The sequence below is a fragment of the Ranitomeya variabilis genome, chromosome 6, assembly GCF_051348905.1.
Source record: "Ranitomeya variabilis isolate aRanVar5 chromosome 6, aRanVar5.hap1, whole genome shotgun sequence".
In the NCBI taxonomy this organism is placed as follows: Eukaryota; Metazoa; Chordata; class Amphibia; order Anura; family Dendrobatidae; genus Ranitomeya; species Ranitomeya variabilis.
In genome coordinates this window covers 353567276-353585756 of record NC_135237.1, presented here as the reverse complement: position 1 = coordinate 353585756, position 18481 = coordinate 353567276, and the positions used below count along the sequence as shown (strand labels likewise).

The 18481-nt window shown below is 46.3% G+C and overlaps 1 protein-coding gene across 1 annotated transcript in view; it reads right to left on the bottom strand.

The window, feature by feature from the left end:
• The window catches only part of FAM8A1 (family with sequence similarity 8 member A1), a 39981-nt gene extending 22290 nt beyond the window's left edge, over positions 1-17691 (bottom strand). Inside the window, exons 1-3 of the mRNA XM_077269940.1 lie at positions 17345-17691; positions 11605-11725; positions 3120-3243 (exon numbers count right to left, since the gene is read on the bottom strand). Coding sequence (XP_077126055.1) covers positions 3120-3243; positions 11605-11725; positions 17345-17633 — 534 coding nt within the window. The 5' untranslated portion in view covers positions 17634-17691. The remainder of the gene's footprint in view (positions 1-3119; positions 3244-11604; positions 11726-17344) is intronic.
• Positions 17692-18481: the final 790 nt, after the last annotated feature.

Here is an 18481-nt window from a genome sequence, read left to right as displayed (position 1 = left end):
CTGAGGCGTTGTGCCGGTTGGTCCTGCTTCTTTGTGCGACAGCGCTCCTGCGAATCTTCTTTTCTCCGTGGGGTCTGTGGAGTCTCCTCCACCGACTGCTCTTTTCCACTCATATTGGTGGTTTTTTTGAGCAGCGGTGACAGGCTCCCCGCCGTTTTTATCTTGAAAAGCGCGGCGCAAGGCAACTTCCGGTTTACCCAGAGGTGCCCTGCGCCGCCCCTGAAGTGACCCCTGCGCATTAAGCGCCGCCGGACCTCGCGAGCGTCCTCAGCTGCCGGCACCCAGGAGGGACGGAGGGATCGCTGCAGCCGCTGCTGCTCCATTCTTGTGCCTCCCGTAGGTGACCGCCGTCACCACCTCCATGGGGCCCAGAACCGGCGGTGCTACACCAGGTAGCCGCCGCTACCTATTACCGGTTGCTTTTTGAAGGGGAGAGGCAGGCTTGGATCCCCTTCACTGCCTCTTCCCCGCACGTATCTACGCGGGCTGCCGACCCCGGAACCGTGCCTTCAGGGGGGTCATCCATCTGGGACCGCGGCAGGGCCCCCCGCTGCCTGGATTCGGCCCGATGGTCCCTGGTATCCCGCGACGATCTGGTAAGCTGTGGGTCCCCCGTCAGGGACAGGAAACCGAACTGGGGTGGAGAAGAGGTCCCGCCTTTTTAACCTGTGGGTTTCCTGTCCCTGAGGGCGGATCCTTCTCTCTCCGTGGTGCCGTCATGGGGGTAAGAGAAAAGTCAGTCTTGAGATATTCCTTGGCCCAGTCTTGGCGTTTTATCTTATGTTTCTTGTTCAAAGGTGGTCATTTTTCAGCCTTCCTTACCTTGGCCATGTCCCTGAATATCGCACACCTTGTGCTTTTTGTTAGTCCAGTAACGTTGCAGCTCTGAAATATGGCAAAACTGGTGGCAAATGGCATCTTCACGCTTGATTTTTCCTCAATTCATGGGCAGTTATTTTGCGCCTTTTTTGCCCAACACGCTTCTTGCGACCCTGTTGGCTATTTGCCATGAAAAGCTTGATTGTTCGGTAATCACGCTTCAAAAGTTTGGCAATTTCAAGACTGCTGCATCCCTCTGCAAGACATCTCACAATTTTGGACTTTTCAGAGCCCGTCAAATCTCTCTTCTGACCCATTCTGCCAAAGGAAAGGAAGTTGCCTAATAATTAAGCATAGGGTTTTGATGTCATTAGATGACACCCTTTCCTCATTACAGAGATGCACATCACCTGATTTAATTACTTGGTATTTGGCTCTCAAGCCTGAACAGCTTGGAGTAGGACAACATGTATAAAAAGTATCATGTGATCAAAATACCACTTGCCTAATAATTCTGCACACAGTGTAAAAGATGCTGTGTACACATACCCTAAGGGTATGTACACATGTTGCAGATTTCCTGAAGATCTGCAGCGTTTCTTTTTCTGTGCAGAAATGTTGCAGATCCGCAAGTGATTTACAGTACAATGTAAATCAATGGCAAAAAAAAAAATGCTGTGCTAATGGTGCAGAAACATCTGCACGGAAAACGCAGCGGATTCAAAAAAAGACCATGTCAATTATTTTTGCAGATCTGCTGCATTTCTGCACCCATTCCATAACAGAAATCCACAGGGGTAAAAAATAAAAGGAAGAAATCCGCACAAAAATCTGCAACGTGTGCACATACAAAAAACGCGCAGATTCTGACCTGAGTTTTCTGCCAAGAAATGCAGAATCTGCACAGAAAATTCCACAGTCAAATCTGCAACGTGTGCACATAGCCTCAAAGATATTCTCCAAGAATGAGATTAAATAGAGTCCCTGATATAATTCAAACAGCAGCCCCGAAGTCCTGGTCATGTGTCAGAACAGCCGCAGACTAAAGTACAGCTCCCGAGACCTGCGTCTCAACTGATAAGAGCTGTATCATACATACCTCAGTCATCAGCTGGGAGCATGGCTGCCATACGCAAATATATATCTTCCTAGCTGAACACAGAGGGTTATCTCCAGCTTCATATTCCTCCATGTTTATTTGTTTTCCAATAAACAAATAATAAATCTCTGTGCACTGCTATAAAGTTGCCGAGCACAATGTGAGTAAAAACATAATTCTTCACAAATTGCAGTAGTGCTCCTAGCCGCTGACTACGTTATGTGTGATATAGCTCTTGTTAGTTGAGACGCAGCTCTTGGGAACTGTATGGCTTCAGTGTGCAGCTTGTACAGTCATGTGACTACGATGGGCTGCAGTCTGAATTATAACAGTGACACAATTTTATCTTACCGTATTTTTTTTTGGCTATAACACGCACCGGACCATAAGACGCACCCCAAATTTTCAGAAGGAAAATAGGGAAAAAAATAATGTGTCAAATGGGGGTCCATCTTACAGTCCGAATTCAGCTTACCAGGGAAGGGATTGGCACAGGTGGAGGAGTGGTCACAGGAGTCATTCGGGGTCCAGGCAGGTGCGGTGGCCTCCGGGAAATCCTATCCCAAGCTAGTGCGGTGGCTCTGTGCTCCGTGGGGGGCTCCGCCGGCATTTCGTCAAAGCCCGGAGGCCCCCGCACATCCTTGCTGCCATGTTGCGGTGGCCTCCGGGAACATGGCCGCCGGGTGGCGCATGCTCGGATTCAAATCTTGGGACGAGATCTGAATCTGAGCATGCGCCACCCCCGGCCACGGCAACCTGGCAGCAACGGATGTGCGGGGGCCTCCGGCTTTGACAAAATGCCGGCGGAGCCCCCCATGGAGCACAGAGAGCCGTTGCCACTGCCCCGGAGCACAGCCTGCCACCACCACACCACAGAGCCCCGCCGCACCGCCACAGCTGCAGGATTTGTAAGTATTGTACATTGTGACAATAATACGCACCCCCAATTTCCCCCAAATATTTTTGGGAAAAGGTGCGTCTTATGGTCCGAAAAATACAGTATTTTTGGAAAACCCCTTTAAGGTGTGCTTCAGCATTTTACTCACATTTAGATTCTTATACTTTGTACATTTGATTGCTAGAGATAATTTGTAACATGCCTGTACTTTATAGCTCAGTGATGGGTCAGCTAATATCGCAAATTATCCTATTCAAGCTTTTCATACGAGTAAAGACGTACGAAACTGTATAGGTTACTCACCTCATAAAAGCAGACCAGAAGCCTATAGATGAGAGCTACGACCATCATTTTCTGCAAGTCTTCCATTGATGTGTCCTCATCTACTTCCTCAATTATATAGTGCATTGCAAACTTAGAAATATCTCTGAGGGTTTCAATAGAAGAAAGGATTACATTACCAAGGTGAAAAAAACAACTGGTTACATGAATTAGATTAAAAGAGGTGTTCTACATTGGACAATATTTATTAAAGGTATACCTTAACTATCCTGCTGCTGCCACCCCCAGTAATCTGTGGAGGAACCAAGCAGCAAATGTTCATTTTCCAGCAGTGTCATTGCAGGTGCAAAAATCATTACACAGTTATAAATTAAATGTTTCAAAATGGCAGAATGTAAATTGGTATATATAAAAAAAAAAAGAACCATTAATTCGCCGCTGCTGCCACTGCAGTGGTCCCCTTCGATCTCTGTCTGCACTGCTACAATGATGTACCCCCCCGTGTGATCATTGCAGCCAATTATTGGCTCACGTTGCACCCCAGTGAGGCCAGTGTTTGGCTACATGGGTAGATGGGCACCTCATTTGTGCAACATAATTAACAATGACTAGTTTGGGATTTATCAAGTAACTAATTGTTCTTTAGATATTTGATGCCATTCTCCCAATTCTTTTCCGATCTCAGAATATCTTTTTATTGGTTTGTCTGTTTGAATCATAGAGCCGCTTGGTCCTCCAGGGTAAAAAAAAACCCCTGCATATACATGACCATATTTTAGAGGTCCGTGCTATGGCTGCAATACTCAGCTATATGTCGGATTGTGACACCAAGAAATAAAGACGTTTTTTTTTTTTTAACACATGGCACCAGTAAGCTATAAAAAAAATAAAAAAATAAAAAATCAAACAGCACGTACTTACGGTATCCACTGATCCCCCACTGCCGTTTCGCACCGTTGGCCGAGTCCCCGTAAAATATCCACTCCTACTCTTCCAGTGTCATTAGATGCAGTCATTAGACTGCAACTGTGATGAAATGCTTGCAGCTACTTCCTGAATGGCTACTTTGGTCTCACACTGACAATGTCAGAGGAAAGAAAAAAAAAAAAAGAGTTGAGACCAACGGGGACCCAGCCAGCAAAATAGAGGAGCGGTGGGGAATCAGTAGGCAACTATGTGCCGTGTACTAATTTTAGAGCCCAATCAGACATATGTAAAATGAAACAGAGGGCTGGAACACCCCTTTAATAATATTTTTTGGCGAAATGCAAAAATAAAAAATAGTCACACTCCTCCTTGATCTAAACAGTTAATAATACCCCTGTCTTAGTCTACAGGTTATTGGCTAAGCATACAGAGCTAATAGGAAGGGAGATTGCTTCACCCAGCAGCTATTTTACCATTGGATACTGCATGTCAGAGGAGAATAATCTACTAATTCTCTATGTGCCTGACACATTGGGTTGCACACACACTCCACTAACAGATGGTGCACGTGTTGGCATAAATGCCCAGAATATTTATTAGTTAAGTGATTCTGAGGCATGGCTTGTTTGCGGCTTATAGAGCGGGGGGCTTTCTCCTTGCTGTCCATATGTTCGAAGAAGGCACATGAGGGGCTCACTAAGACGAGACAACCATTTCAGGTACAGAACACTGATGGCAAAAAATATAGTTCTTACCGATAACGGTATTTCTCTGAGCCCATGACGGCACCACGGAGAGAGGGGATCCGCCCACCAAGGACAGGAAACCTACGGATAAAAAGGCGGTACCACTCTCCCGCATCAGTTGTTTTACATAGAAAATGATGGGAGACTACTAAAACATTTGTTAGTTTTAACTGTTTAGCATAACGAGATACCGCGTGACTTTAAACTATTAATAAACTATGAATAAATTATGGATAAATATTATGGCACTATTTAATGTGAGCACCCATAAGTGAAGGGAGGGAATGTACGGGTGCCGTCATGGGCTCAGAGAAATACCGTTATCGGTAAGAACTATATTTTTCTCTGATCGCCCATGACGGCACCACGGAGAGAATTGCATAGATAGTACATTCAGGGAGGGACCACCGCTTCCAGAACCCTTTTACCGAAGGTAAGGTCCGAAGAGGAGTTTAGGTCCAATCTATAGTGCCTATAGAAAGTAGATGGTGAGGACCAGGTAGCAGCTCTACATATCTGGTCTATAGGAACTCCGGCCTTCTCCGCCCAGGAAGATGCCACTGCCCTTGTTGAGTGCGCCTTAACCTCCCCAGGAACGGACATCCCACTTGCTGAGTATGAAAGACTGATGGCATCCGTAATCCATCTTGCTATGGTGGCTTTCGATGCTTTTTTCCCCTTCCGGGGACCCTGGAAACACACAAACAGAGAGGCATCCTCCCTACTCTCCCTAGTGACTTCTAGGTAGCGTAAGAGACATCTTCGTACGTCTAGTGTATGTAATGTTTGTTCCTTCTTGTTTACAGGGTTGGGACAGAAGGAAGGGAGGGAAATCTCCTGAGACCTGTGGAACTTTGATGCCACTTTCGGGAGGTATGCTGGGTCTGTTTTTAAAATGACCCTATCCTCTAGAAATTGTGTGTAAGGGGGGTTAGCCGAAAGAGCCTGTAAGTCGCTGACCCTACGGGCAGAAGTGAGGGCGACTAGCAGAGCGGTTTTGAGAGATAGGTTTTTTATTGAAGCTTCGTTTAATGGTTCGAACGGTGGACTGGTCAGGGCTTTAAGGACTAAGTTTAAGTCCCATTGAGGAACGATTTTTATCGGAAGAGGCCTTGATCTTCCTGCTGCTTTTATGAATCTAGCGACCCACCTATTTGAAGCTAAATCAAAATTGAATAGGGCCCCCAATGCTGCCACGTGAACTTTCAAGGTACTAGTGGCCAGCCCCATCTCCAACCCATTTTGTAGGAACTCTAATATGGAATTAAGGGGAATTTCTTTCCCTATTTTTTCACCTGATGAAGATAGAAACTTTTTCCATATCTTGCCATATTGTTTCGTTGTAACTGGCTTCCTACTTTGCAATAAGGTTGAGATTAGCCCTGGGGAGAACCCCCTGTCTTTTAATAGCTTCCTTTCAAGAGCCAAGCTGTCAAGTGCAAGTTCTTGACCCTTGGATGACAGACTGGGCCCTGCGACAATATGTCCTGAAGGTCTGGTAATACCCAGGGGTCGGACATTGACATCTTCCTCATCCATGAGAACCAAGGTCTCTTCGGCCAGAACGGGGCAATTAAGATAACCCGCGCCCCGTCCTCCCGAATCTTCCTCAGCACCGCTGGAATTAGAATGAGAGGAGGAAAGGCATAAAGCAGATGATGGCTCCAAGACATCAGGAAAGCGTCCACAACTACTGGGTTCCCCAGGGGAGATAGGGAGCAAAAGGAGGTTACTTTTTTGTTTAGGTGACTCGCAAAGAGATCTATTTTGGGAACCCCCCATTTCTCTGTGATCTGAGTAAATATTGCCTGATTTAGTTCCCATTCTCCCTGTTTTAGGCTGGACCGACTGAGGAAGTCTGCCTTGTAGTTGTCTACCCCTTTTATGTGTAGACTTGTTATGGATAGGAGGTTGCTCTCGGCTATTTGCAGGATTGAGTTGGTCACTTCCATTAGATTTTTGGAACGGGTGCCCCCCTGGTGATTGAGGTAAGACACTACCACTCGGTTGTCTGACATCACTCTTACATGATGAGAGTGAAGGACTTTTAAGAATTTCTGAAGGGCAAATTTGACTGCCAGAAGTTCCTTCATATTGGAGGATTTGTCTGCTAGGGACGGAGACCAGGTGCCCTGGGCTACTAGATTGTCTAGATGAGCTCCCCACCCTGAGGGGCTTGCGTCCGTAGTTAGGACTTTTGAGATCTGAATTACCCACGGGACCCCCTGGGAAAGATTTTCCTGCGATTTCCACCATGTCAGAGAGTGGCTGGTACGAGGAGATAGAATTAACCGCCCGTCTAAATGCTCTCCTAGACGGGTTTGTTCTGCCAATATCTGCCATTGGAGGTCTCTGGAATGTAATTGGGCCCACTGGACTGCGGGGATGCAAGAGGTCATGGAGCCTAGGAGGGACATACCCTGACGGAGTGTTATGGAGGGGAGAGATTGAACCCTCGAAACCAAACTTTTTATTTTTTGTATTTTGTTCTCCGGCAGCCGACATTCCATTTTTATGGAGTCTAGGGTAAGACCTAGGTACTCCTGAACTTGAGAAGGTATTAGTCTGGATTTTTCTATGTTTATTAGCCAGCCTAGTTCTTTTAGTGAATGAATCACAATTGCCAGTTGATGCTCGCAGTGCTGCGGGGAGGAGCCTATTAGCAGAAAATCGTCCAGATATGGTACGATTAAGGTATTTTCTTTTCTGAGGTGGGCCATTACCTCCGCAATCAGTTTTGTGAAAATCCTCGGGGCTATGGCTAGACCAAAGGGCAGAGCTGAGAACTGGAAGTGGCTTAGGACTCCTCTGATGTGAACCGCCATCCTGAGGAATCTTTGGTGATCCTTGTGTATTGGGACGTGATAATATGCGTCCTTTAGGTCTAGAACCACCATGAAGCATTGAGGAAACAGCATTTTGATAGATGACTATCGTTTCCATTTTGAATGCCTGAACCTCTAAGTAGTTGTTTAGACTTTTCAGATTTATGATGGTTCTGAAAGACCCGTCTGGTTTCCTTCTCAGAAATAGAGGGGAATAGTATCCTTGACCTCTTTCTTGAGGGGGGACCTCCAGGAGAACTCTCTTTTCTACTAACCCGATGACTTCTCTTTCTAGTGCCAGCTGCTCCTCTACTGAAGATCTTGTAGATGTCATCGTGAAAGAGGGACAAGGGTACCTCTTGAATGTTAACCTCAGTCCTGATTCTATAATGTTCAGTATCCATTGACTGGAGGAAATGTTTTTCCAGGCTGGGAGAAAGTGAGACAGCCTCCCTCCCACCTGGGGCGAACCTTCATTGCGGGGGTTTCTTGTTATCATTGGGGTTTTTATTAAAGATAAACCCCTTGTTTTTGTTCCTCTTATCCTCCCATTTCCCCTGGCCTCTCCCCGGATTCTTTCGGAAAAACCTCTTGCTCCGAAAGGGCTTCCGGTAAGAGGGGAGGCCCAAGGGCGGAAAGGACTTTTTCTTATCCCCAGCTTTTTCTAAAATGTCATCTAAAGTGGAACCAAACAAGAATTCTCCTTCACAGGGGATGGTGCACAGTCTTGTCTTAGTTTGGAGGTCGCCTGGCCAGTTCTTAAGCCAGAGGGCGCGCCTGGCCGCATTAGCCAGTGCTGCTGACCTAGCGGCTAGTCTGATTGAGTCGGCCGAGGCGTCAGCCAGGAAAGCCGCGGCTCCCCTCATCACTGGTAAAGTATTCAGTATTGAGTCTCGGGAAGTCTTCCCTTTTAATTGACCCTCTAGTTGGTTTAGCCAAATCATTAGGGAGCGAGATGTACACGCCGCTGCTACTGCAGGTTTTAAGCCCCCCCCTGCTGCCTCCCAAGAACCTTTGAGGAAGGCGTCCGCCTTCTTGTCCATAGGGTCTTTTAGTACCCCCATGTCTTCAAACGGGAGTGCGAACTTTTTTGATGCTTTGGCTATAGCCACATCTAATTTGGGGGCTTTTTCCCAAAAGGAGCAGGATTCATCCCCAAAAGGGTATTTCCTTTTGGGAGTCAAGAGAGACTTTTTCATGGGCTTTTTCCATTCTTTTTTGATTAAAGCCGCAATTGTATCATTAAGTGGAAAAACTCTCCTCTTCTTTTGTTCTAGGCCCCCGAACATGATGTCCTGTACCGATTTTTTGGGGTGGGAGTCTACTAACCCCATAGTACTTCTCACCGCCTTTATGAGGCCATCGGTGTCCTCTAGTGGGAAACAGTTGTGCCCCCCCGAGGAAGAAGTGGATGATGCAGATGAGGAGGAGGAAGAGGAGGATACTGAGCTTGCACTATCGCTGTCAGATTTTGAGACCGGAGATGGAGACCTATCCTTGGTCTTTCTCCGTTTTTTCCCCTTTTTTAGTGATCTAAGGGTATCTTCTACTTGCTCTTTAATCAGGTTTTTTAAATCGGTTGCAAACCCTGGCAGACTTTCAGATACTGTCTGCTGTATGCAAGTGTTACACAGCGTCTTCTCCCAGGTAGGTGGAAGATCTTCTCTACAGATGGCACAAATTTTATGTTTTGTTTTGCCTGCGCTCTTCCTCCCCTAAAAGAGACAAATAATAACCTTACTGTCTCTGACTTTCACGAAGATCCAGCTCCAGGACCCATAAATACCGGTTGGGGATTCTCTGCCTCTGGCTTTTTCCCCGACGCCGTACTGGATCCCTTACTGCGTTGGGACCTCTGGCGTTCGTTGCTGGTGTCCTGGTGCTGCTGTCGCCTTTTTTGCTGCTGCTGCTGCTGTGGCGCTGCAATAGGTGGAGATGATTCTGGCAAGGGAGATGCCGGGTCGCTCATATTGCTGCTCTGCGGTTACTGCTTTGACAACACTCTCTGCTTTTTTGAGGCTGCTGCTGATATTGCGGAGCCGCTAAGAGGAAGTGATTTTCCTCATTTAAAGCCTTCGCGCCGCATTTTTCCATCCGCGCCTGCGCAGTAGCACCCGGCTGATGGCGAGGAGCGCCGAACGCCGGCGCCTGCGCAGTAGCGCCCGAACGTCGGCGCCTGCGCAGTAGCGCCCGGCTGATGGCGAGGATCGCCGAACGCCGGCGCCTGCGCAGTAGCGCCCGAACGTCGGCGTCTGCGCAGTAGCGCCCGGCTGATGGCGAGGAGCGCCGAACGCCGGCGCCTGCGCAGTCGGGTTAAGCGGCGCCTGCGCAGAAGCGTCCCGCACCAAGATGGCGCCGGGAGTGCATATATGGCGCTGCTGACCGGCGCCTCCGGTCCTATGCAGTCCCTGCTGCGCGGCTCTGCACGCCCGATGGTGGTGCAGTGTGCAGACTGACGCCTGATACTTGGGGAGGGCCGCGCCGCACCTCCCGCAACCACAGAGGGACCCCCCTGGATGTTGCCGGCTGCATCTTACCTGGGGAGGTGACCGCGAACTCCCCGTCACCTCCCCCGCACACCCTAGAGGCCCACTAGCCCTTCGCGGTGGCGCTTCGGGTCACCACCTTAGCCGAGGCAGAGGGACCCCAGCTGCCTGAATCGGACTAGATGGCCCCGGAATTCCCACGTCGATCTGGTAAGTCCATAGGTCTCCCATCAAGGACAGGAAACCAACTGATGCGGGAGAGTGGTACCGCCTTTTTATCCGTAGGTTTCCTGTCCTTGGTGGGCGGATCCCCTCTCTCCGTGGTGCCGTCATGGGCGATCAGAGAAAAACTGTATATAATTTGCTCAAAATGTAAAAAAAAAAAAAGGAACAGAAGAATCTAATAGCATGATTGCTGAAGGAACGTGGGTCAGATACAAACTGATGGCAAAATCTGTTAATATACCACTGAAAACAATGATAGCCCTGGAACTAATCCGTAACAATGGCCATTAATGTGAACAAGCACCACAAGAGTAGGCTTGCCATTATGTGGAGTCGCTAGGCAAAACCACCAACTCAGACCCCACAGCACTGGTCACTACTGAGCATGTGCATAAAGTGCAGCACAGATTCATCTCAAGTAAAAGCAGAGATCCTTAGATCAGGAACAGAACAGACATTTATAGGACAATTCATAACTTTCCCAAATTCTCATGAAAACATTTGGGCTGTGTGCACACGTTCCGGATTTTGCACTATAAAAACGCTATAAAACCGTGAAAAAAAATCGCATCCATTAAGAATCCTATTAATAGAATGCAACCCGCAATTTTTGTGCACATGTTGCGTTTTTTTCCGCAAAAAAAACGCATGGCGGTAAAAAACGCAGCATGTTCATTAATTTTGCGGATTTTCCGCTATTTAATGCATTGGGAAGCTCCGGAAAAAAAGGTGAAAAATCCGCGCGAAAAAAGCGCATGCGGATTTCCTGCAGAAAAAGTCCGGTTTTGTTCAGGAAATTTCTGCAAAGTATTCTGACGTGTGCACATAGCCTTACAGCACATCCTGCATTGTACTAATGCACCTAATGTATTCTATATTTTAGGAGTCAGTCCATTTTATACCGACTCCACCAAAATGGACACCGACTCCACAGTCCTGCTAGTAAGGGCCTTTTAAATATGGCATTAGAACAATAGAAGTTGCACTGGTACGTTTACCACCGCTGGCGAGTTTTAACACGTGCAGCGACCACACCATCAGAATTTGCAAGTTTGTCGCTGACACAATCTTTTAAGATGGCATAGAAAACTGTTTTTTCGTCATTATTTCATCACGTGTAAATGTACATTTGCTAATTGTTAGCAGAGAGAATGAGGAGAATGGACAAGTGATCGAAAGGACAAAATATATATTATATTGATATGTATAAATTAATATCTCAATTAATAACAAGTTGCTATATCATTGATTGGTGCTCGATTTTACCGTTGTATTACTGCCTATAAAATATACTTACTTGATGCCACTGAAGTGCATTATGGTTAATATAACAGCTGCTTTGATGAAAAACAGAATGAAGAAATCTACCATTTCCGCTCTAAACCTTTGTGCCAAGGATGGGATGATATATTCGCGTCCTACATTGAGAGAGTAATAGTTAGACAAAGCGGTACCTTACTAACAATGACCACACACATGCAAATTGTATTTTAAGCAAAAAGTTACAGGAATGTCACAAAAAACAGACCTTTATGACAATAGACAATAACTTACTGATCACTGGTGATCCCACTCCTGGGACTTCCGCTAATCTGGAGAATGGGGCTCTGAAATGCCCCAATGTAATGGAGTACTCCGATATCTTTGGCAGTCCTACAAACTGCTCCATTGTAGCTGAGCAGTTCAGAGCCCGTTTTTGGGAGAGGTGCAGGTCCTAGCAATAGCAGGCTATCATCATTCTTACACATTCCCATTCAGATGATTGAAAGATTTTCAACAGCAATATTTTTTGGGAAAAAAAAATCTGCATCGTTTGAATTCATTCTTAGGGTAACTAAAACACCCTACAATTTAAAAAGGAAATTACATCTTAAACACTTATGGCACCTCCACAAGATAACAGGAATGTGGAAAACGTGGCTAATCAGTTATTCAGTTACAGTACATAAACCCGGCACAGCACAGCTGTCATGAACTGAAGACGGCATTCACAGCAATGCCAAGATGTCCCAGAACTAGCACTTATTTGATCCAATGCACATTTGCTTCAGTTTTTTAGATTTTAAAGGGCATCTGTCAGTAAGATCAACTCTCCTAAGCCGTCTATATGGGCATGTAGGTCATAGGAAGCTGAATGAAATGATACCTTGATATCTGCGAACTGATGTCTTATTCCAGAGAAATACATTATTCTGTGTAAATGAGCTGTTAGGATCTATGGGCTGGACACTGATCTACATGAGAATCTGCCGTCATTACATGTCTCACACTGGTAACACTCCCTTTTCATCTAAAATAATCTCTCGAGAGATTCTCATGGAGATCAGTGTCCGGCCCATAGATCTAAGCTCATTTACACAGAAGAAAACCGTGGATTTCTCTGGAAAAAGACATCAGATTGCAGATATCAAGGTATCATTTTACTCAGCTTCCTATGACGTACATGCCCATACAGACGGCTCAGGAGGGTTGATCCTACTGATAGAATTGTGCAATTAAAGGGAATCTAGTTCTCCAGTTCACAGAACACACACAACTCTGACCTTTCCTTAAAATGGCACCTCACCATGCAATACTTTGGGAAGTGGATTCCCTTCATCAAGTGTGATGACATGAGGGAACAGTGGGTTTTAAACACTGATGTTACATAAATGGATTGTCCACAATTCAGGGCCCATAGAAAATAAAAACAATGTACCGTATATACTCGAGTATAAGCCGACCCCCTAATTTTGCCACAAAAAACTGGGAAAACTTAATGACTCGAGTATAAGCCTAGGGTGGGAAATGCAGCAGCTACCGGTAAATGTCAAAAGTAAAAATAGATACCAATAAAAGTAAAATTAATTGAGACATCAGTAGGTTAAGTGTTTTTGAATATCCATATTGAATCAGGAGCCCCATATAATGCTCCATAAAGTTCATGATGGGCCCCATAAGATGCTCTATATTAAAATATGCCCCATATAATTCTCCATATACATATGTGCCCCATGTAATGCTCCATGCAGTTCATTATGGCCCCATAAGATGCTCCATATAAAAATATGCCCCATATAATGCTCCATGCAGTTCAGTATGGCCCCATAAGATGCTCCATATACAAATATGCCCCATATAATGCTCCATGCAGATCATTATGCCCCCATAGACGCTCCATATAACAATGTGCCACATATAATGCTGCTGCAATAAAAAAAAAATTGACATGCTCACCTCTCGTCGCTGCTCCTGAGTGTCCCGTCTCTCCGCACTGACTGTTCAGGCAGAGGGTGGCGCGCATACTAATAAGTCATCGCGCCCTCTGACCTGAACAGTCATTACAGAATGCTGTAGATAAGCCCCTGATGACGGTGGGCTTACCTCATCATCGATTTTGGGGGTGACAGGTTCCCTTTAAAAATACACACAGTATGTCTGATAGGAATAGCAAGTCAAATATTTAAGATGTGAATGTTAATTTAAGGAGAATGCGTAGTCAGAGAATGACATTATTTAAATCAGGTTTTTGTGTAGTAAAAATGTATTAAAGAGGACATTTCACCAAATTTTTCAAGTTGAACTGTACATACGATGCAATAGTGGCGGCAGAGAGGAAAAAAACTTTTTTGCTGTTTTTTTTTTTTTTACTTTGGCCCTTTGTTAAGGAGATATTAGCAATCAAAGTATTGACACTTAATGAGTTAATTTTTGCTAAAGGGAACCTGTCAGGTCCTCCATGCCCTCCAACCCCTGCAGCATTGACATATATGTGACTAAATTCCCTACCTAACCATCCCTGTGTATAATGCTAGTCAATTAAATGTTTAAAGAAAGTAGTTTTAACCTCTGCGCCCAGTGGGCGTGATAACATAAATTGCAGGAGCCAATGTCATCGTCAGCTCTGAAAATTTTGTGCATGTGTGGGGCTAATTTCGGCAGCGTCACTGCGCATCTGTAGCCGGGTGTACACTTCCTAGCTTCAGAGGCGCACTGCACATGACCGGAAGTGGAGACGACGGCTCACGGTCATGCGCAGTGCGCCCCCTGAAGCCACAGGGGTGTGATAACATGGAAAGCGGGCCGACTAATCTGGGGAATAAGGCCCTGTCGACTAGTCAAAGCCCTAATTAGCATTAGAAAAGAGGAGGTTAAAAACATAGATTTTAGTGAATAGCATTATACAGTGATGGTAAGGCAGGGAACTTAGGCTAGCTTCACACTAGCGTTTGGCAGGGCTGCGGATGGCAGCCTTCTTCCTCCGTGAAGCCCCGCCCACTGCCGCGCCTCTTCCTTCAGATCCGCCTACGTCTGCATGTGTCCTGCGTACCCTATCTTTAATATTGGGTATGCAGGCCATGCGGATGCCTCCGCATGCGTCGTTTTGAAGCTGCGCCGACCGCAACAAAACCCTAACATATTGCGTTTGACGCAGGTGAGCGCAGTGTCAAGACAACGCATGCAGAGGCATCCGCATACATCCGCATGGCCCGCGTACCCAATGTTAAAGATATGGTACGCAGGACTAATGCAGATGTAGGCGGAGCTGAAGGAAGAGGCGCGGCAGTGGGCGGGGTTTCACAGAGGAAGAAGGCTTTCATCCGCAGCCCTGCCTTAGTCATGTATGTTAATGCTGCTGGGTTGGAAGCATGGGGGACCTGACAGGTTCCCTTTAAGTCTAAGTGGGTATTAGCAGATCGTTTTCACTGGGGACGTGTGCTTCTGCTCCCTCTTAGTTGCCCAATCATTAACAAGCAGTAAAACCGCAGACACAGAACAGACATTTCTAGGACATTTTATAACTTCCCATATTCTTATGAAAACATTTACAGCACATCCAGCATTGTACTACTGAATCCAATTTAGTATATATTTTAGGAGTTGGAGTCAGTCCATTTTATACTGACTCCACTAAAATGGACACGGACTCAGACACCACAGCCCTTAATACAGCGCTGATCTCCTGGTATAACCTCATGCGTGAATATAAAGTGCTAGGTGAGTAGAGCACAGATGTCTAACACCTTTCAGATAAGGACACTGTGTGGGGAGGGCCAGTGCCGCTGAGTTAGGCAGTGTCACATTACAAACCTATCTGCTCTCCACCTCTCATAACACTGTCAGCGCTGCTATACTGTCCCACCCCCACACTGTCAGTCTGGAGATGAGTTTGTTGTGCTCACAGCATCTTGTAATCTCATTGTACCGAGAGCTCAATAAGGTACTGATGCGTGAGATTTAATTACAACATGCGTTGCTTTCATGCCAGAGGGATTACAAGATACTGTGAGCATAACACATTAGTGTGACTCATCAACTGGTAGTGCCAGGGAGATGTAGTACAGCAGAGCAGACAGTGCTATGAGGAGTGCAGTACAGCAGAGCAGACAGGGCTATGAGAAGAGGAGTGCAGTACAGCAGAGCAGGCAGTGCTATGAGAAGAGGAGTGCAGTACAGCAGACAGTGCTATGAGAAGAGGAGTGCAGTACAGCAGAGCAGACAGTGCTATGAGAAGAGGAGTGCAGTACAGCAGAGCAGACAGTGCTACGAGAAGGGGAGTGCAGTACAGCAGAGCAGACAGTGCTACGAGAAGAGGAGTGCAGTACAGCAGAGCAGACAGTGCTATGAGAGGAGTGCAGTACAGAAGAGCAGACAGTGCTATGAGAGGAGAAGAGCTGACAGAGGGGTTTGTAATATGACACCTGAACAGTTGCATTCTAATCAGGGAGGTATTATTACATCTCACACACTGAGAAACGTACGTTCGGGGGGGGGGGGGGGGGCGGGGAGATTGAGTGCTCTTTTTCTGCCTGCTTATAATTGGGCACCTCATACAGGTGGAAGTACACACCCCAAGTGAAAACATTCTAATAACAAAAATGTCATATCACAAGAGGAATTAAAAAAAAAAGCAGCACTCTTGCAACTAGTGCATTTTTAGATTGATACTTCCTGTCCTTTTAGCAGTTTCATTATCAAATTATATTGACAGGTGACACTTTTATACACAGCCGATAACATACGATCCACCAATTGAAAAAGGTAACGTCCAACCTGGCCCTACTCCCTCTAGTTTCAGCAACCTTTGCACACATATTTTAGATAATACCATGCAAAAAATAGGTCATTTTCTGAGAAATTCTCTTTAATTGGGCTCACAAAATAATCGCCTCATTGCAAAACTAATAGGAAGTTTTTAACTAAGCTGCCAACTGAATCATAGACAGTATAAAAGAAAAAGAAAAAAACACCCAAAAAGGTAAGGTGACCGTATCAGTGGGCAAGTAGATCTTATGGACAGATTCCCCTTGAAGGAATGTTTTTGCTACCTCATCTGAGAGCACCATAATGTAGGGGCAGAGAACCCAATTTCAGCGATGCATCACTTATTGAGCTGCTTGCTGTTGCAGATGCACCAGTTTTCTGAATGCTGAGCTCTAGTGATAAAATCCAAAGATCAAAACTACAGCAAGCAGCACATTGTGCTGCTGGCAGATTAGCCGCTGAGATTTCCTTCACTATTACCTCAGCTGATCACCATCTATATAGTCACATTGCCACAACCTGACAGTTGGCAGAAACCCAACCTTGCTGGTTGTTGGGCAATTGGCACATCTGTGATCTTAACCTTGTACGGGCACAAATCGCTGTGTAGCCGGAGCCTTATATTGTCACATCATACAGAGAGTCGCTGATTGCACAAACTTCAGAATTCCAGCAAAATCTTACGTCTATGGTCGGCTAATAGTTACCCATCTCCAACGGAATAGTCTATGGAGGGGCAGTCAGACCCCTGTGGCAGAACAAAAGGAAAATCACAAGTGTGAACCCCTCAGGTGACCCTACTGTCACACAATGCCAGTACCTCTCTACGGCTACTGATTGATCAGCACACCACTTCCTCCCCAGAGCCAAAAATAACAGCGCCCCTAAAATGCCCAGGAAAACACTGTCCTACAGTGCAGCCACCAGTGCGCCTCGTCCTCCTCCCAGGTGACAGCTCAGTGCAGCCAGTCATGCCCTGCCCCAACCACCCTGCCGTGTGTGGAGGGCATCACCTGCAGCCGGCGGGGCAGTGGGCGCAGAGTTGGCGTTGCCGGGAGCCGTGCTGGGGGCACCTCTGACAGTCGTGCCGCTGCCCATCCTCTGCTCCCCGCTGTTGCCTGCATTCATCATGACGAGAGCCGCCGCGGTAGCGCAACTGTTGTGCCAGCACAGAGAGCCGCAGTAACACTGCCAGAGCCATTCCTGGAGCCGCCGGGAGTACTCCGCCGCGCTCATGCTGGGACTTGTAGTGTGCGTCTTCCTCTCCCGCAGCTCTGCAGCTGCTTGTGGAGCCTCCGCCATGACTCTGCTGCTAGACAGAAGCCATCAACAGCACCGTCAGCAGCGCGGACCGGGAGCTGTGAGCGCACAGTGATGACGTCAGCAGAGGCGAGGAATGCAGCAGCCCGCCGCCTCCTCCGCCGTGACTAGTCACACAGGGGAAGGTCACACGGAGGGTTCCATATGGATTTTCCATCTTCCTACAAAAATTACATTAAATAATGTTTTGGGCATGTTTTATTTAAGGCCATGTTCACACGCTCAGTATTTGGTCAGTAGTTTACCTCAGTATTTGTAGCCAAAACCAGGAGTGGCACAATCAGAGGAGAAGTCACCACTTCTGTATTTATCACCCACTCCTGGTTTGGGCTTATAAATACTGAGGTAAAAAAGTGACCAAATAATGAGCGTTTGAACGAGACCTAACTTGTTTTTAAATGGGGCGTTTTTCAGCTTTTATTGATTCATTGGTCACATTCTTTATTGCATTTGTGCCTTTTCTTTGTGTAGATTTTCAGGTTTCGACGTGTTTTCCACTTGCCGCCTTCTTTTAAGTTTATTTTGGTGCCTCTTCTTTTTTACGCAATTGGAGGCAGAGTTTGAGGTTTCCCGGCGTTTTCCCCCGTAAATTCTCATACATTTTTAGCACATGTGCTACAGTCTCACCCCCTGTACTAATTTTACGCTCACCAGATACTTTGGCACAAATTTTGTAACGTTTTTAGCAGAACATGCAACTTTTTGTGCTAAAAACTGGCTAAACAAGTTGAAAATAAAGATGAAGAGCATTCTTTCATTTTGCTGTAAAGTCAACGGCAGGCGGCATTTTGATGAATTTTGTGTAAAAAAAAAAGTCCATGAATGCTACA